General features: G+C 40.0%; 1 protein-coding gene across 1 annotated transcript; it reads left to right on the forward strand.

Annotated features, from left to right (window-relative positions):
- Window positions 1-1,280: 1,280 nt before the first annotated feature.
- nipal4 (NIPA like domain containing 4) lies at window positions 1,281-13,763 on the forward strand. Its single transcript, XM_041951591.1, has 10 exons — window positions 1,281-1,507; window positions 4,166-4,273; window positions 6,030-6,167; window positions 6,761-6,817; window positions 7,667-7,757; window positions 7,982-8,142; window positions 8,728-8,895; window positions 9,156-9,235; window positions 9,417-9,629; window positions 10,150-13,763. Exons 1-10 carry the CDS (start codon window positions 1,468-1,470, stop codon window positions 10,360-10,362), a joined length of 1,269 nt encoding a protein of 422 aa, XP_041807525.1. The 5' UTR covers window positions 1,281-1,467; the 3' UTR covers window positions 10,363-13,763.
- The last annotated feature ends 3,612 nt before the right edge of the window (window positions 13,764-17,375 follow it).

Raw genomic sequence — 17,375 nt, forward strand, 5'->3', positions numbered from 1 at the left:
GTCACTCCCAAACTAACAGTGGTGGAGTAAACACAGTGTTTTCATATAAAAATCATTATGAGTCTAATAATATGTACAGAAATGTAATAATAATTACAACCTCTATCTAATTTCATATTTCACAAGAGTAAGACATGATAGATAGATGGATTGAAGCAGAACACAAACAAACCACATGATACAAACAATAGTGCACAAACAAATGTCAAACACAAGTACTACTAACATGCAAACAACAGAAAATTAAACTAACAACATGATAAAGTTTGTCTGCTGCTCTCTGGATTAGTTCAACCTTCATTTATTTGCAAATCTTTAAACTGGTCTTATTCTCACCGATGGAAAAAAATTAGAAACATCTGAATCTGTATTAGGATCACACGTCTCCTCTTTATTTATTTTGCAGTCCCTTTTTGTATTTGTAATTTATTCTGCCTTATTTCCCTATCTTCTACTTTTTGTCTTCTTCAGTTCGTACTGGTCCTCTGATTAGAAATGGGACTGCTGCCCCCAGCTTACAGTTTACAACTTTCCAGTGAGGAGGAACTCAAATCTTTTACTTAAGTAAAAGTACTAATACTACACTGTAAAAAAATATCGTACTTCGTTACAAGTAAAAGTGAAAGTACTTAATGCAGGAAAATGGTCCCTGTGAGTTATGCAAGATTGCAATTATGAATATTAATCTGATTAATATCAGAATTGTAGTCTTGCAAGTATGACATTTTCTCCACTGATTATTTGTAAAACTTGCCCGCACCCCAAAGTGTTACCCTCACCATGTTTATGCAAATATTAATAATAATAAAACATTTACAAGAAAAAAACCCGTCACATTTTGGATAGTTTAATACATAAAAAAGCATAATGTTTTATAAAGTCTTCATTCTGTGTGAGGAATATGTGAAACCATATGAAAGAAACTAAAGCTGTGCAGTACAAAGTACGATATTTCCCTCTAAAGAGAAGTATAAGTATAAAGTGAGATGTATTTCCTGTCAGTATGAACATACAGGACCAGCCTACTTGATTAAAAGTATTCAGTTACTGTCCACCATTCAAACTTTGAATATGAGCATCAGGGCTGATTTATTTCACTCAGTCTGTATGAATGCTTGTATATTCGATAGTTTCTTTCCAGCTGTTGTTCCATTGTTAGGGAAAGACGATACACCTGCTGTGTGACACCGACTCGGCCCGGCAGGAGGGGCGGGGCTGGGCGGGGTCAGGTGTCGCTTTGTTTACCTCCTCTGCCGCTTTGCTTTGGGTTCAGTCGATGTCAGTGAAGTTATATCAGCGGACAGAGGGTCGCTTCAGTGCGCCCAGCTGAACCTGCCACCGGGTCGTCGTTCCTGTGAGCACCGGCTCGATGCACCGGGATAAAAACTGGTTTCGTTTCGAGACTTTTGTTCAGCTTCCAGGTCGCTGCTGTGTTTCTGTGGATTGATCCGCCAACGAAGCAGCAGGATGCGAGATGTTCAGCTGCACAATGAGACGTGCAGGAACGGTAAGGACGGCTTTTCTAATAATCCTCATCGTAATTCTGCGTCAAGGTGGAAGATTTTAGCGCCACACATCTAATCCTTTGTCTTCTTCATGTGTTTGCTCCTTCTGTGGGGAAAAGAAGTGCGGCTATTTTAAATACTCTAAATTTTGTTCATCTACATTGCTTGAACATCTACTTCACTACATTTCATTTTTTCACTGCACTTGTATTTAACAGCAATGGGAAGCAGGCAAACTAAGTACATTGACTTAGACTTACAAGTACAAGTACTGTATTTAAGCACACTTTTGAGCCACTTGCACCACCATACAACAGCTTGAACTTAAGCAAAGAATAACTGGGGACACTGGGGGTAACAACCTCTAACAAGGGTCAGTTATAAGATCTCAATTTGCACCAATCAGAGGGGAGACAGAACCATCATCACCTCATTCTGCCTGAACTGTCTGTGAATTTAAATCTTTCTACTTTTAGATAACTTTAAGATTTGATATCTTTGTCAAATGTTAGCTTCATTGTTTGCAAGTTCCTGGTTCAGTCCTTTGCCATTTGGTGCTAATTATAAGGAATATTCTTAAAGGAAAAGCTCAGTAGTGCACCAAGTGATCTGTGTTTCCCCTGTAATTAGTGCCAAGTGATGTAGTTCCTTACAGGAAATGTCATGGAAATATTCACAAGTTAGTCAGAAATTAAAAACCCTGTAAAGTACATATATTTTTTCTGCAGATTTAGTTTTGAAAAGCATCCTGATCAAAGATCCTCCTCCATATTGTTGCTTCAAGATATTTAAGCTTGTTCCATCCATTTTAAAGCCTTTATTTCCCACGAAATAATTCTTTTTTTGTCTCCACTTCTTGTTAAGTGCAATCCAAACTGCTGCACTGTCAGTGTTACTATAGTCTGTGTATACTGAGGCCGCTTTGTTGACAGTGTAAATATTGAACTGCTCTGCTCGCGCCGTGTTGCTCGAATCTGCACAGTGGTCAAACCAGTATGACACAACCCTTCGCCAGTTGCACAAAGGGTTCAGACAGAGAAGAAACACACTCACGAAATCTCAGGGAACTTGTCTTCTCTGTGGAGGTTTGTCAAATTCAGGTCATAAAGTTTGACAGTTTGAGGAGTTTCACGTTCAGCCATGGCTGTTTAGCTTTTTAACATGAGCTTGTTTTAATATTATAGAAAAAATAAATAATGCTGTGGTTTGACTGAGACTGACAGAACAAACATGTCAGACTGCATTTTTTTATTTTTTTTTTACCCCCCCCCTTAGTTACTGTTGCCATGCATGTCAAGCCTTCCATTCTGTCTCTGCACTTACTGAGTTTACACTCATAACGGCGGCACGTTTACCATCGAAATTCACAGTAAGTCTTGAAACGCAAGGTTTTCGATCCCTCGCAGGCGTAAACGAGGGCAGGCTTCTCATCTCCAGCTGACCACCGTGGATTTTGTCAGCTAAAGTGATTCTCGCTAGCAGATTTTGTGTAGCTAGCTAATGTAAGCTAATGCTAATGCTTAAACTGTGTAAGTCACCTGAGAAGTCCGTCTCCAGCTCATGTGAAACAGTTTAAAACAAGAACCCAGTGAAACAGTCTTAAGTATATACTTGATATCTATGTACATGATAATATGCTAAAGTGTGAGGCTAAAGCTACATGTCCCTGGCATAACATCACTATCCTCAGCAGTTGGTCCATGTAATACAGGTATAGCACAGTATATAGTGGCATCATATCAAAATAAAAAAGCATAAAATGTTAAAATAAAGGCCAATTAGATTAGATTATATTAGATCAGAATTAGGATTAAAATCTATATTCATTCTATCATCCTGTGAAAGGTTTGGATGCTTACTATTAAAAAAACCAGCGCACGCATATATGGTTTATTGTTTGTATTTTCAAACAGTGCACTTCACTTTTACAAGAGAGAAGGATTTGAGGATGTGAGAAAGAAGCCTTGAGTCTGGCAAATGAAATGGTGTCAACAGCTCGTTTGGCTGGAGCTGCTGGAGTGTGAACAGATTGACATTTCCACAAACAGTGGATGTGTTACCAGTGGGAGGTCTTTCCTGATAGGTTGTCAGCTGCTTCCACAGTAAACAGGAAACATGTTCAGTTCCTTTGTGTTTGCTTTTCTTGTCCTGAAACCTCTCATAAAGAAATCCTCAGAGTTTCATGTCAGGTTTCCTTCACCTCTGTGATTTATTCCAGATAAACTGACACTTTGGAACATTTTTTCTTTGTCTGGTTGTAGCAGCTCCACACCAGCAACAAGGCCCCCCTCACAAATCCTCCTTCTGAATGCGGGTTCAGCTTCCATCAGCTCGCTCACCACAAAACTTAAATTTATCCAAGCACATTTGTCCTAGCAGCTCATCCAGTTTAGCGTGTTTGCCACTGTAATCACTCTTGAGATTAATCTTTTTCATTACTGCAAGCATGTCCCACCCAAAAAAAACTTAAAAACACCAGATGTCTCTTACTTCCACAAACATAATTGCTTGTCTATTTCTCAGCCTCGCTGTTTGATCCTTAACTTTAAATCTGGGGCTCTGGCAAGTCTCGAAAAGTGACCAGGAAACAATAAAAGGTTTGAAACAGTCCCAGAACATGAAAGCTAATTGATCTAATCTGATGCCGTCTGTCTCTGCAGGGTCTGTCGTCAGGTTGTGGTGCGGATCTCAGTCTACAGTGTGCGTGGTCCCTGAGGTTCAACCCCTGTTCCACCCACACCTGGACAACAACAACACTCACACAGCAGGTATGCCTTCGCGCACACACACACACACACAAAGTGGATCATTGTTTCATAAGAAAAAATGTATTTAAAACGAGAACAAACTCACAATGTGTTTTTGTTTTTGCAGTTGTGGAAAATAAAATCCTTTGTCAAAAAGAGGAAAATGTCTTTGCACTTCCTCAATACACACAATGCAGTCAGAAAGATGAAGAACGGTGGCACATTGTTTGGTAGATTGAATTTAAAGTGAAACAATGAGGCTGAAGTTACTGCAGTCAGTCTTTTACTGTTAGTGTTACTGTAGACGAGCCTCAGGGACATAAACATGAGCTACAGTCAGCCACAGTTCCGGGTTAATGATATACCCCAGAGTCTATTATAAGCACAATTTTTAATATCATTTCAGGGAACATTTGCCAACCAGATGAGTATAAAAGTGTTATGTATCTCACAAAAGTTGGAAAAGGGGGATTTATCTCATGTTAGTGCCAATTCTGTATTCTGTACTGTGCTGTGTTACAGCACTGATTCCAAAAAGGTTGGGACAACTGGCAAACGAACTGTGTTTACTGACACAGTTTTCTGAAGTGTTCTTGAGTCCATGTGCTAATCTCACTTATCCAATCATGTGTTGACAAAGTGGTGAACCTCGCTCCATCCTTGCTTGTGAACGAATGCTCCTTTCATACCCAATCATGATGATATCACCTGTTACCCTGAGATTCCAACAGGTGCGTCTCCATGACGTCACGTGTGCAACACATTTTTGTTCCGTCTTCCATGTGCAAATGCGCAAGTCCAACTGGATGCAGAAGCAGAGTGTTTTGTCTTATTTTGTTGACTTGCTCAGATTTTGCTGATTTGGTCATTTTTCCTTGATATTTGTGATTCTACCGGGAGTGAGTAGGGCTTACAGCTCATTGGTTTCATTCTCTTCTGTTTTAAATGCATGCATTGTTGATGTATGTTCAGGAGTCGACGCAGGGTGTTTTGTTTTGAGAATTTACCCGATTCACTGCACCGTTCTATAAATGTATTATTGTTATTATTATTATTGTTATTATTATTATTATTATTATTATTAGTAGTAGTAGTAGTAGTATTCTTGTCTCTGTTTCCATTCCGGTCTCTGGCACTGTGGGACACTCCCAGAACCACAAGAACCATTCTGTTGGGACATTCTGTCAAAAAAAAATCATCGCTGGGGGCTGTAAACAGGAAGTATAATGTTGCCATGGATTCAGTGACTTAGGCTGTGGGCTACAGCCTGAGTCCAGTTTCTTTAAGCCCACACAAAACCAAATCAGCTGTTAACTTCCTTGTTCTTGTTGCACATGTACCTTTCATCCCCCACACCACCTCACAGTTTCAAACCTCTATTACAGGCCAAACAATAAGTCTATTGATGAGGAGACTAATGCTCAGGGTAATTGATAAGTGGTCTACTGGCCAATAGATTCTAGTGAAATGTTAAAAAGTCTGTACTGTTATTACTCAGGTGCTACACTTCAGACGTCATAGCCAGCAATCAAATGAGAAGTTTCACATGTAAATTACAATAAAGTATACACATGAGAACCTGTATTAATACACAGGACTATATATTCATAAGTGTCTAGTTAACACCATCAGATTGATCAGTGTCTTCTTATCATGAAATAATCTCATTCACTAAATTCTTTGGATTTGTTTTCAGGTCAGATAAAGTCTTTAAACACAGCATAGTGGCACACACCCTCATAAACACACACTCGGCTGACTTAATGTTTGTTTCCAGATTTGCAGACAAATGTTACCTACAACCAATGGCTGGGCCTGACTCTGGCCCTGCTGTCCGCCTTTCTGATTGGCGGGAGCGTCATTCTAAAGAAGAAAGCTCTCCTCCGATTGGCCACCACCGGTCACACCAGAGCAGGTGAGCAGAGCTGGATGTCAGAGCGTCTGGATGGTATGTTTTCTGACGTGAAAAGAGGTCTCACTCCTGACAGCCTTTTTAGAGTACACTAAAATATTGAATGTACAAACATTGTTCAGGCTCTCCAGTTCAGTGATAAAACAGTGATGGGAAAGGCTTCAGTTAGAGATAAAGACTGGTTGGCTGCTTGGTTTCTGCCTTTCGGCCAAATAGAGAGTTGCTAAACTTGGACAAACAGTTTTTCATAGCTTGACTTCTTTCCACTTCACTGGTCACTTACAGAGCAGCTGCCTAACAGGAAACTAAACCTAGAAACTCAGCAACAGCCATGAATGCTAATAACTGTGTTAGAGTCATTGTCTCAAGATCAAATCTTAATTATGTAATTTTGTAAGTAAGTTTTTATGGTGCTCGTATTTATTATCTACAATTATTATCCTTAGATAATAATTAAGCTGTTTTATTTTCTTGAAATATCAAAGTTTTTTTCGCATGATCAGGACGCCCAGTTATATATCACTTATATATAATAATAAAGTGGTGTTTTGTTTAAATATGTGTGTGTGTGTGTGGGTGTGTTTGTGTGTTTGTAGGTGACGGAGGTCATGGCTACCTGAAGGACTGGCTGTGGTGGGGGGGCTTGTTGACCAGTAAGAATTGTATTTCTATCTCAGTTTCTGGTCCATAGCTCTGTGTAAGTGTGATTACATTAAAGTTACAGGAGGAATTCGACATTTTCGGAAATTATTTTCTTTGCTTTGTTACTCAGAGCCAGATGAGAAGATGGACACCATCATATTCATAGGGCCAGAACCTGTTTAGCCTAGCTTAGCACAGAGACTGGAAGCAAGGGGAAACTGCCAGCCTACCTTCATCTAAAGTTAAAAAATACAACAGGACAACACCTTATGTTAAAATCTTTGTGCAATTTAGACTTAGTTCCCTCAGCTCACACCTATGTTTCATCTTGCTAAAGTGCTTTCAGATGATGAGCTGCTTTGTCTTCTGTATTTTGAATGGGTGGCTGAAGGGCACAGGTCTTGGAACTGGAAGCTCCCATTCAAATGCAACACAAATTATGAAGAAATTTCAAGAAAATCTTCAACAGAAAATGCAAATTGCTGCTTGTGCCCCTTTATTCCTGTTGTGTGAATGTGAGCTCATTGGCTGATGGAGGTGAACAGCAGGTGGAGCTAATCTCCAGTTGGTGCCATTAAACCACTGCCGAAGAAGTCATCAATGAGCTCCAGTCAAAGCTCAAACATGATGGTTTCGTGGACATCATCAATTATTCACGAACTCCTTTTCTGTTTTTCTCCCCACAACTTTCACACCTCAGACAACAGGAAGCACATTTATTCATATTTCAAGTTTATTTCAGTGCTTTTTATGCAGTTTTGTATTGAAAATGCACCTAAAACATGGATGGAAACTTGACTTTTTTGGGTGTGTATTCCTCAGCAGAGGCCTTTTCATTTCACTGCTCTCTCCCTCTGCAGTGGGAGCAGGAGAAGCCTGTAACTTTGCCGCCTACATGTTTGCTCCGGCCACACTGGTGACTCCGCTGGGCGCTCTGAGCGTCCTCATCAGGTAGCCGTAGTTCTCAAAGTTCAATGCTAGTTTCAGTTTGACTGCACTTATCAGCACAAAGGTTTTGGAAAAGGTTCAAGGTAAATACAAGAATAGTTAAAGATCACACAGAAAGACAGATACTGTATTCTGAAGCCAAAACACACTTAGTGATAAGATATTTCAGTGTAAAACTGACTCATTGTTTGTGTGTGTGTGTCTGTGTGTGCGCGTGCACATTTTAGTGCAGTTTTGTCCTCCCATCTGTTGGGGGAGGTGTTGAACGTGGTGGGGAAGCTCGGCTGTCTGCTGTGTGTGTTGGGAAGCATCCTGTTGGTTATCCATGCCCCACAAGAACAGGAAGTGACATCACTACAGGAAATGACCAACAAGTTGCTGGAGCCTGGTGAGAGGGCGTTAATAAAGTCTGTTAGACTGTTTACGAGCAGTTCACCTGTTCACTGTCAGCTGGTAGTTTGATTCATTACATTACTTTTGAATTTGACACCTGATTTTCTTTAATGATTATGGTTTTATTAGGCCAAATATTATTTCAGCAGAACGAAACAACCGAACTGAGTCTGTTTGTCTTTAGTTTCAAAAATCAGGAGAAAAAATCATACAAAGTGAGTTATTGTTCATTCGTTGATGCTCTGACTTTTCGTGTAGCGCCATCATCAGGACAAAAAGTATCGAACACTTTGGTTTATGACCAAATACCTGCAGATCAACTTCAGCTCTACTCTCTGTTTAGTGCTAAGTAGCAAATGTTAGAATGACAACATAGTAAATATTTTAGCTGCTTAAATTAGAAATAAGACATTAGATAAATAAAACATTATCATCTGGCTCAAAGTATTAGGCTGAGGGCTAATCTGTAATCTTGATTTAATGGAAAGGAAAGCTGAAGCTACAGCTAGTACTCGCTCATCTTAGCTTTGCTTAGCATCAGGACTGGTCAGACTAACTCGGTTTTGTGTGTGTGTGTTAGGTTTCCTGGTGTACATGTCGGCAGTGTTGGTTCTGTGTACGGTTCTCGTGCTGTATTTCGCTCCACGGGTCGGTCGGACCAACATCCTCGTCTACATCAGCATCTGCTCGCTGCTCGGAGCCTTCACCGTCTCCTCCGTGAAGGGCCTCGCCATCGCCATCAACACCGGTGAGAGATGAAAAACATTTCCATGTTTTTATGCATTAAAAAACTGAATGTGAATTATTTAATTCAAACAAAAGCCAAGCTGATTTTCCACATCAGAAAGTGATCTTACCAGACCTCTGTGTCTGCTGCAGGCTAGTGGCTCCAGGCTATGTTAGCTGCTATTAGCATAGCACACCTGAATCTCTGACTGGACTGTCAAGTTGCAATGATGAGTCTACGGAAGACTCTTAATACTCAGGAAGCTTTTTCTCTCTGTCTAGTGTTTTATGATATTTCAGTGCTTGCAAGTCCTCTCACCTGGATCCTGCTGCTCACTCTCATCGTCTCCATAGTAACACAGGTGAGCTGTAAATTTGGTTTTGTCATCATCTTAAAGGGAGTTTCTTAATGATGTTTCTGCTTAATAGCAATAGACACTGTGGTGTCTGAGTCTCAGCGGTACTCAGACACTAAATTAAAAATCACAGATAAAATTAGAGGTGTTTAAGAATCATCCAAAAGTGTTTTTCTAATGCTCACAGGTGAACTACCTGAACAAGTCCCTGGACACCTTCAACACCCTGCTGGTCTACCCCATCTACTACGTCCTCTTCACCTCCGTGGTCCTCTCCACCTCCATCATCCTCTTCCAGGAGTGGAGGAGCATGGCGGCCGTGGACGTAGTGACGACGCTGGGGGCCTTCCTGGTCATCGTGGTGGGCGTGGCCATGCTCCACCTCTTCAAAGAGCTGCAGGTTGGTGGTCCCTCCTCTCCACATTAATGCGTTTTTTTGGAGTTATCCAATTATTAATCAATCTGCCAGGCTTAAACTGTGTTTTATATTGGATTGTTTGAATTAAGACAAAGTTAAAGACTCATTTGAGAAGTTTTGATGAATATACAAAAGAAGGTTTGTATAAAAACATTTTAGCCATGCATGGCTCTGAGGATAGCAGTGTTAGTTAGTCAGTTCATTACTTAACAACTCTTTGACGGATTTCCATGAAATTCTATGCTCTTTGTCTGAATGTGAGCGTCTGCAGCCATGTTCCACCACCTGGTGGACAGACTGAAACCAGAAGAGTGGAGGCTGTTGATGCCTCTGAGTTTGGAATGAGTTGTCCAACAATCATTTATGGATGTATCGTTTGGTGTCCGCATACTTTTGGCCACTAATCATAGCAGCATCATCACCATAATCTGTATGGTTACAGGGATACAAAGTGCAACACAGATGTGATACCAGAACAAATCCTGCTTCTGATGTCTTGTAGGTGACGATGAAGGAGCTGACCAGTCAGCTGTCTCAGCCGGTGGAGAGTGTGGGGCTCGCGGATGAGATTTCAACCAACAGACAAGCAGAAAGGGATAGAGAAGAAGGAAGGAGGAATAAAAAAGAGGATAAATACGGACTGATGGACAACATGGTGATAGAGAGTCTTCCTCCTATGAGAGAGGACGGACCAAGAGTCTTCATCATCAGCTGAAAGAGACAGAAGACAATGGAGACACAGGTTTGTGTTTCCTGTCTGGACTTTGTAGTTCAGACTCACTCTGACTGATGTTATGAATCTTGTGCACTTTTTAAAGGTCCAGGCCTCTAGTTTCAGAGTGTTTCAGTTCACCACAAAGGTCCATCAGCTTTCACGCAAACAAATCACCTTTAAGTGAGCTGAAACTGTGCAGGTCCTGGACAGAAATCTGAGGGAAACTCCCCCATTTACACTTCAGCAGTTCATGTCTCCTGTGCAGATTGGACAACTGTCAGAGATCAAAAATGCTGGAAATGCATCCAAGAAGCATTTAAGACAGATTTCAATCTACAATCAAATGACTACAAGGAGACGCAAAAGAACTGCAAAGAGAATCAGAAAGACTAAAGAACGATAAAATAACTACAAAGAGACTTAAAATGACTACAGAGACACAGAACAACTACAAAGTGATGTAAAATAAATTCTTTATTTAGGATTTGAAGGATGAGGCTGGTGTTGTTCAGGATTTCTTATTGTCAACAAAAATTATAAAAAACCAAAACCAACTTTGGTTTTTATGTGTTTAGAGTAGTTGCGACCTGCGAGGCGACACGTCTGAACGGGGATCTGATCTGAATCAATGATAACCTGCAGTATTTATTCCTTCACACACAGACAGTGTCTGTGTGACGAGAGCAAAGAGCCGTGTGTCACGATTTACTCGACTTGATGACAACAATACTCGTTGCCATAGTTCCAACAAAGCGAGGGATCAGATCTTGAGCAGTTAATCGGGTGTTTTCTGTTCATTATGTATCAGCTTCAGTAGATTTTGTACTTTTTGGCAGAACTGCGACTCTGATCCGTGTTTGAAGACTTCTGGCTCGCTAATGTAGCTGTTTACGGATGCCAGACACGGAGAAGCGATTGTTTTCTCTTCTGTGGATTTTCAGGGCTGATGAACAGTCGCGTTCGCTTAATCGATTCAGAGTTGATTTTGATCTTTTCATGGATTTGTTGACAGTAAAGAAAATCCAGACTTGTTTTTTAAAGAAAAAACAAGAGGAAGAGGCAGTTTGGTGGGAAGCATGATTAACAGATATCTTTCCATTGCACTTTATTCACTTTAATGATCATTTCAAGACCTAAACACATGTAGAACATATCTCATGACTTTATATACGTTGAATTATCAATAATTAATAATAGAAATGTTCTTATTGCTGACATCACTCTAAAAATGTTTTATATTTCTATGGTAACTGGTGGAAGTTTTCTTTGTTGTATTACAAGTCTCAACAGTGACTGAATGAGGTATTTTTCTTATATTTGTTGCTTGCTATAACTCGAATCACTAATGAAATATTTCAGCACCACCTGAGTGAAAGGCAGAATTGGGGAATCTACTTTATGATGCATGGAAGTCATATCCAGATATTGTAAAAAGCAAAGGAACACAGCCATGAAACCATGAGAACAAGGTCAGAACATCCACTGGACTGTTCCAGCTCACGCTCTTCTTCAGACTTCAGTCATCTTCAGAAGTCTGAAACAGCGTGAGTGCAGATGGTTTTCATGGATTCTAGTTTACCACCATCAAACAAAAGGCCCTAAAGTCAAACAGACAGTTGAGTCTAACAGGGATAGAACTTGATGATGAGAATCTGGATGTTCCTGAGTCTGATTTTAGACCCTCATGCTTTGGTTGTTCCTGTACTCTGCTGATGACTGGAGTCTATGACGCAGCCAAACTACACAAACTGTATCTGTGACACGTTCTGACCATCATTCAGTGTTTACTCTAACTTTCAACTTGAACTATATTTTCTCTCAGGGAATAATTGTCTCAGCATGGGAAAACACAAAACTTACACAGACAGACAGAAAAAGGTTCAACTTTTTTGCAAGACGTGCCTGCATTTTATTGTCAACTACAGAGAGAATTAAAATGACCATTAGGACATGCGATCCGACCACCAAGAGACGCAAGATGACTACAGGCACAAAATGACAACAAAGAGATGAAAAACATCCACAAAAATACATTAGACTATTATAAAGAGACGCAAAACAACTGCAAAGAGATGCAAAATGACTACAGACACAAAACACGAGATGTAACAACCACAAAGAGACAAAAAAAACACAAAGAGACACAAATCAACCACAAAGAGACACAAAAGAACCACAAAGAGATTCAAAACAACAACAAAGTCATATGAACAAGTGCAAAGAGACACAAAACAACCACAAATAGAGCCAAAAGAACTTAAAAAAAAAGAGATACAGACGACCACAAAGAAACAGAACAGTTACCTTTTCATGAAAGTGGGAACATGTCGATCGACAGCTCGTGCAAAAAGTCCAAGATACCAACAGCAGTCGCCTGTGAACCAACAGTTCAAAAATAATCTTAACTCAAGGTCCACCTGCAGAAAACAAAGTGTCCACATTTTTCTGGTCTCTTATCATACATCATTTAACACCCTGGTTTTATGAGAGATCATTTTGGCTCCATCCTGGATAATTAGTGACCGTGACACGTTGAGTACACACTGAATGATGCTCAGCAGTGAGCTGTATGGATGTACAGAGTGTGTGTGTGTGTGTGCAGCTGAAGACTCATCTGTTGATGAAGCTCAGAGGAACAAACTCACCAAACTAATTAAAGACTCGCACAGTGTTCTGCTACTACAACCTGCTTAAAGGAACATACCACTTTTTTTCTGGTTTTAGCCGATTCAGCAAACATCACACACAGTTTGGATTCTTAGATAATTCGTGTGTGTTGAAGTTCGTGTAATGAATCATAGTTATGATAGTTTGACATTCTAGGAAATGCAGATATCTGATTACTGAAGTTTTAGTTTTAGTCTTCTTGCATCTTTACAGGAAAATCAGGATTAAAATGGCCTCTAAGGTTGTAAATTAAAACTCTTCCCATACTTTGGACAAACAGGCTAGCTGTGTCTCACTGAGTTTTTATGCCCTGCTAAGATAAGTGTCTGATGGCTGCAGCTTCATAATTAATGGGCAGATATAAGTACAACTATTCCTTCAACTTCACCTTTACAACCTAACTGCCACATGATGTTCACTGATTTGTCTTTTAAGTGTGTCTTCAGCAGGTTTCCAGTCTTGGGTTTATCTTGTTTTTAGAGATTAACTATTAAATCCTGCCTGCAAGGAGGAACAAACCCTGTATTTGGAAAATGAGCAGCATGTAAGCAAAGTATATGTGATTTGAAGTTAAACCGCTCAAACAAAATGCAAAAACTCTGGTTTGGTTTCATTCATGGTGTCTGATTCAGATGTCTTACACTCACATCATCAAACTGTTCAACTTCCTGTTTTTAAATACATGTTTATATTTTTTTGCACACGGATCATTTTAATAAAGACTTGTGATCTTTTATTGCTGTTTATTCAATTGCTTTGGTCCTTTTTGATGATAAGTACCACTTTGATATCTTTAGTATCAATCAGTCGTTTTTCTCTTTAATTATCAGTTGATCTGTTGATGCGAGGACATCAAAAATAATGAGAAATGGCTTCAACGGAGCCCAGAGTGATTCTTCACACTGTTAAACAGTCCAAAGATATTAAATTCATAATTCAGTTAACTTTATTTGAACCATCAAAGTTCGCATTACACCAATATAAAAGATAAGCAAGCAAGTTTTAGTTATACAGCATTTTTAAACAAAAGATACAAAAGAATTAAACTGATTGATTCACTGATTTGGCTTCTGTTAGATTTAGTTGGAGGTTGTTTCAGAGTCGAGGAGCAACAACAGTCGAAGCCTCCATCACTTTCAGCTCTCAGGTCTACAGACCAGAGGCTTCTCGCTGTCCAGACTGGAATATCTTGACAACTATTGGAGAGATTTGTTCCAGATGTTTATGTTCCCCTCAGGATACATTGCAGTAATTTTAGTGACCCTCTGACCTTTCCTCTCATGTCTAATTATAATTTCTCCAATACTTTTGTGTAAGGTTCGAGGTTCAGCTTTATTGTGATTATTCAATGCAGGAAACTGGATTATCACACAGCAAAGACTCTTTGCTTTGACACTTCAAACTTAGCTCAGGTCCCTTCCATTTCTCTAGGTCATCTTTGATTGATTGATTGGAGTCCACCTGTGGTAGCTTCAGTTGATTGGACATGATTTGCAAAGGCACACACCTGTCGATGCTAATCAGGGTGAAAAACAAGCCATGAGGTTGAAGGAACTGCCTGCAGAGCACAGAGACATGATTGTGTGCATACACACAGAAATATACCTGCAAAACTAATGACTTTCCCATTAGCCTCAGCTGCAGTTTGTCTTCAGAGCTCATTAGCAAATGTTAGCATGCTAACATGCTAAACTAAGATGCCGGTCACAGTAAACATACCTGCTGAACATGCTGATGTTAGCTTTAAGCTCAAAGTGCAGCCTCACAGAGCAGCTAGCACGGCTGTAGACTTGTTTACACAGGGTGTAACATTTAGGTCAAGCTTTCTGCAAATGTGCATATCTGAGTCAATGTTAGCTGATTAATGATTTCAGCAGTTGTCGTTCTTCACGTTGTTTATTCTTCCAAACCTCTTCTCTGCTTGTTGACCATCATCGCACACTGTTCCTGCTCCTCCTGTGAGGATTCACCGTCTCACACGGAGGGAGGATGTTGTCAGTGAAGTGCGTTGTCTGTAGCCTCAGCGGACTAATTATCTAGCAGCAGAATCATCAGGAGACAAACAGGCAGACTGTCAGAGTGTCAGACAGGGAACTCAACAAGCTGCAGGTACTTTGTGAGACTCTCTGGATGTTCCTCACTCTCGGCAGACTGTCACTCTGGTGCTGCACAGGAATTTGAATTGCAAACCAGCAGCACTGCAGCCGGTCACTGAACGCCACATCCAGAGCTTATTTAAGAGTCATCAGCATAAATATGCTTTTTGTTGCACAAGATGGAGCTTCACTCTCATGTTACATACGAGGGACAAACTAATAAAGAGTTTTGTACCAGCCTGTTTTTATGTGCATCTTCAACATCTTTAAAAGTGTTTCCTGTGGATAAAACAGAAGAAACAGAGTGAGTAAATAAAAACAAAAATCATGCAAGTAAATGTGAAAAAGAGAATCTAAGAGTTAAGACCAACATTAAAACTGAAGGCTGCTCCTTCAGTTTCACTTTGGAATCTGGGTACAATAAGCAGACCTGATCCCAGACCAGCTGAGAGCTCTGGACGCTTCAATACAGATCAGGAATAAACCATTCAGTCGATTTATAAGCCAGCTGTAGTCAGTGTAGCCATCAGTTCTTTGACATACAGTGTTACAGCAGCTTTAATTTGTTATGCTAAATAAGGGAATTGGGATGTAACTAAGTACATTTACTCAAATACTATAGAATCTGAGGTACTTCTTTAGTATAACAGTCACAGGGGACATTTTTTTCTTCATTGGGTACTTTTACTTTAAATACTTTAAGTCCATTTTCCTGATTATACCCATATTCTTTTACTCAAGTAACATTTTCAGTGCAGGACATAGGTGTGGTATTTGTATTACTTAAATGGAAAAGACACTTCAGTAAAGCTTCTGAACACTTCCTCCACTAAATGGAACTGAGCCAACGTTTGTTTTATTCTTCACAGCTGTGCTCCTCCCGCAGTAAAAATGTCCTCTGCTAAAACAGCCTGTGGTGGGTTTTGTCAGTTCTCCAGACGTCCATGTGGTGTCGCTGCGATACAAGACATCAACCACTGCCTGGACAGCTGCTTCCAGTGAGCCGTACCATTAATCACACTGCATGCATAAAATATCAGACCCACAGCTCTGTTAAAAACACACCGTGGAGTCCCTAAAGCTTGAAATCCTTGTCTACTCTGCATGTCTTCATCTCCTGCTGCGTTGAAATTGACATTCAGAAATCCAATAAAGGGAAAATGTGCTTTTACCTGGATTCAGCTCACCAGTGAACAGTGACCTGAATCTCCAGCAGGCTGTTCACGAAGAGTCCCGGCATCCCCAGGACGGTTTGTGTAGTGGTCGAAGGACTGTTGGACATGTTCCCAGTGCTGCTGGAGGTGTCATGACTCTGCATCCTAAAATGACCACATCTACATGAGCTCAGAGGCCGTCGTCATTATTAGCGATATACACTTCATGACATGCTGTCTATCTGAATGTCAGGATCTACACTGTAGTTTATTTTAACTAAATCCAACATTCAACGTCCCGCTGCCCCAAATACTCACAAGGCCACCAAATGTGACTCAACCTTTGAAGCCATATGTTTGAGAGGTGTTTTTAAAGATTTACTACTTTAGTAGGAACCAATGGGCTTTGAGCTGAGAGCCACAGACATGAAGTCAGACCGTTCTAAAAGATGGAAGAGAGATGGAAGTTTTTTCCATCTGACAAAAATACAGTGAAATCTTTAGTCATCCATTGAGGCCTGATTTGGAGACAGTCTGCATCAAATCTCTGATAGTTTCACAAATTTAGAATTGAATTCTTCCAACATCACAGCAGCAGAAAATGACATGAAACGATGCACAATGTGCTGGCTGGTGTCATATAATATGGAAATATGATGAGCAGAACAACATGTTTCAACAAGATGTTTAAAAAGTACTTCTGAACAATAATAATACAATACTTTTGACTCCGCTGGAAGTGTAATGAATTAATTGGGGGGGGGTTCTGTTTTTTTGGATGATGCGGATGATCAGGATTGGATGTTGTGTTGGTACTGAAGACGAGTGCCAAATAAAATGAAAGGGGTTTACGAAATACGCAAATTCAAAAAGGGGAGTAACGAGGCTATTTTTATAAATGTAGTGAAGTAAAAGTACAGATAAATGCTTGAACATGTAACGAGTAGAAGTAAAAAGTAGGTTGACAAAATATTACTCCAGTAAAGTAGAAAGTCCCAAAATTTCTACTTAAGTAGAGTAACGAAGTATTTGTACTTCGTTACTTGACACCTCTGGTGATATTTTAGAAGCACAGAAAAAAAGCAAAGTGCATGTA

This window comes from Chelmon rostratus, chromosome 14 (assembly GCF_017976325.1).
Source record: "Chelmon rostratus isolate fCheRos1 chromosome 14, fCheRos1.pri, whole genome shotgun sequence".
NCBI lineage: Eukaryota > Metazoa > Chordata > Actinopteri > Chaetodontiformes > Chaetodontidae > Chelmon > Chelmon rostratus.

What these genes read in the sequence shown, in the direction of transcription:
- nipal4 (XM_041951591.1), top strand. Translation starts at nt 1,468, where the DNA reads ATGCGAGATGTTCAGCTGCACAATGAGACGTGCAGGAACG. An exon ending in CACCGGTCACACCAGAGCAG is followed by an intron (nt 6,168 to 6,760) that starts GTGAGCAGAGCT and finishes GTGTGTTTGTAG; the next exon opens with GTGACGGAGGTCATGGCTAC. An exon ending in GTGGGGGGGCTTGTTGACCA is followed by an intron (nt 6,818 to 7,666) that starts GTAAGAATTGTA and finishes CTCCCTCTGCAG; the next exon opens with TGGGAGCAGGAGAAGCCTGT.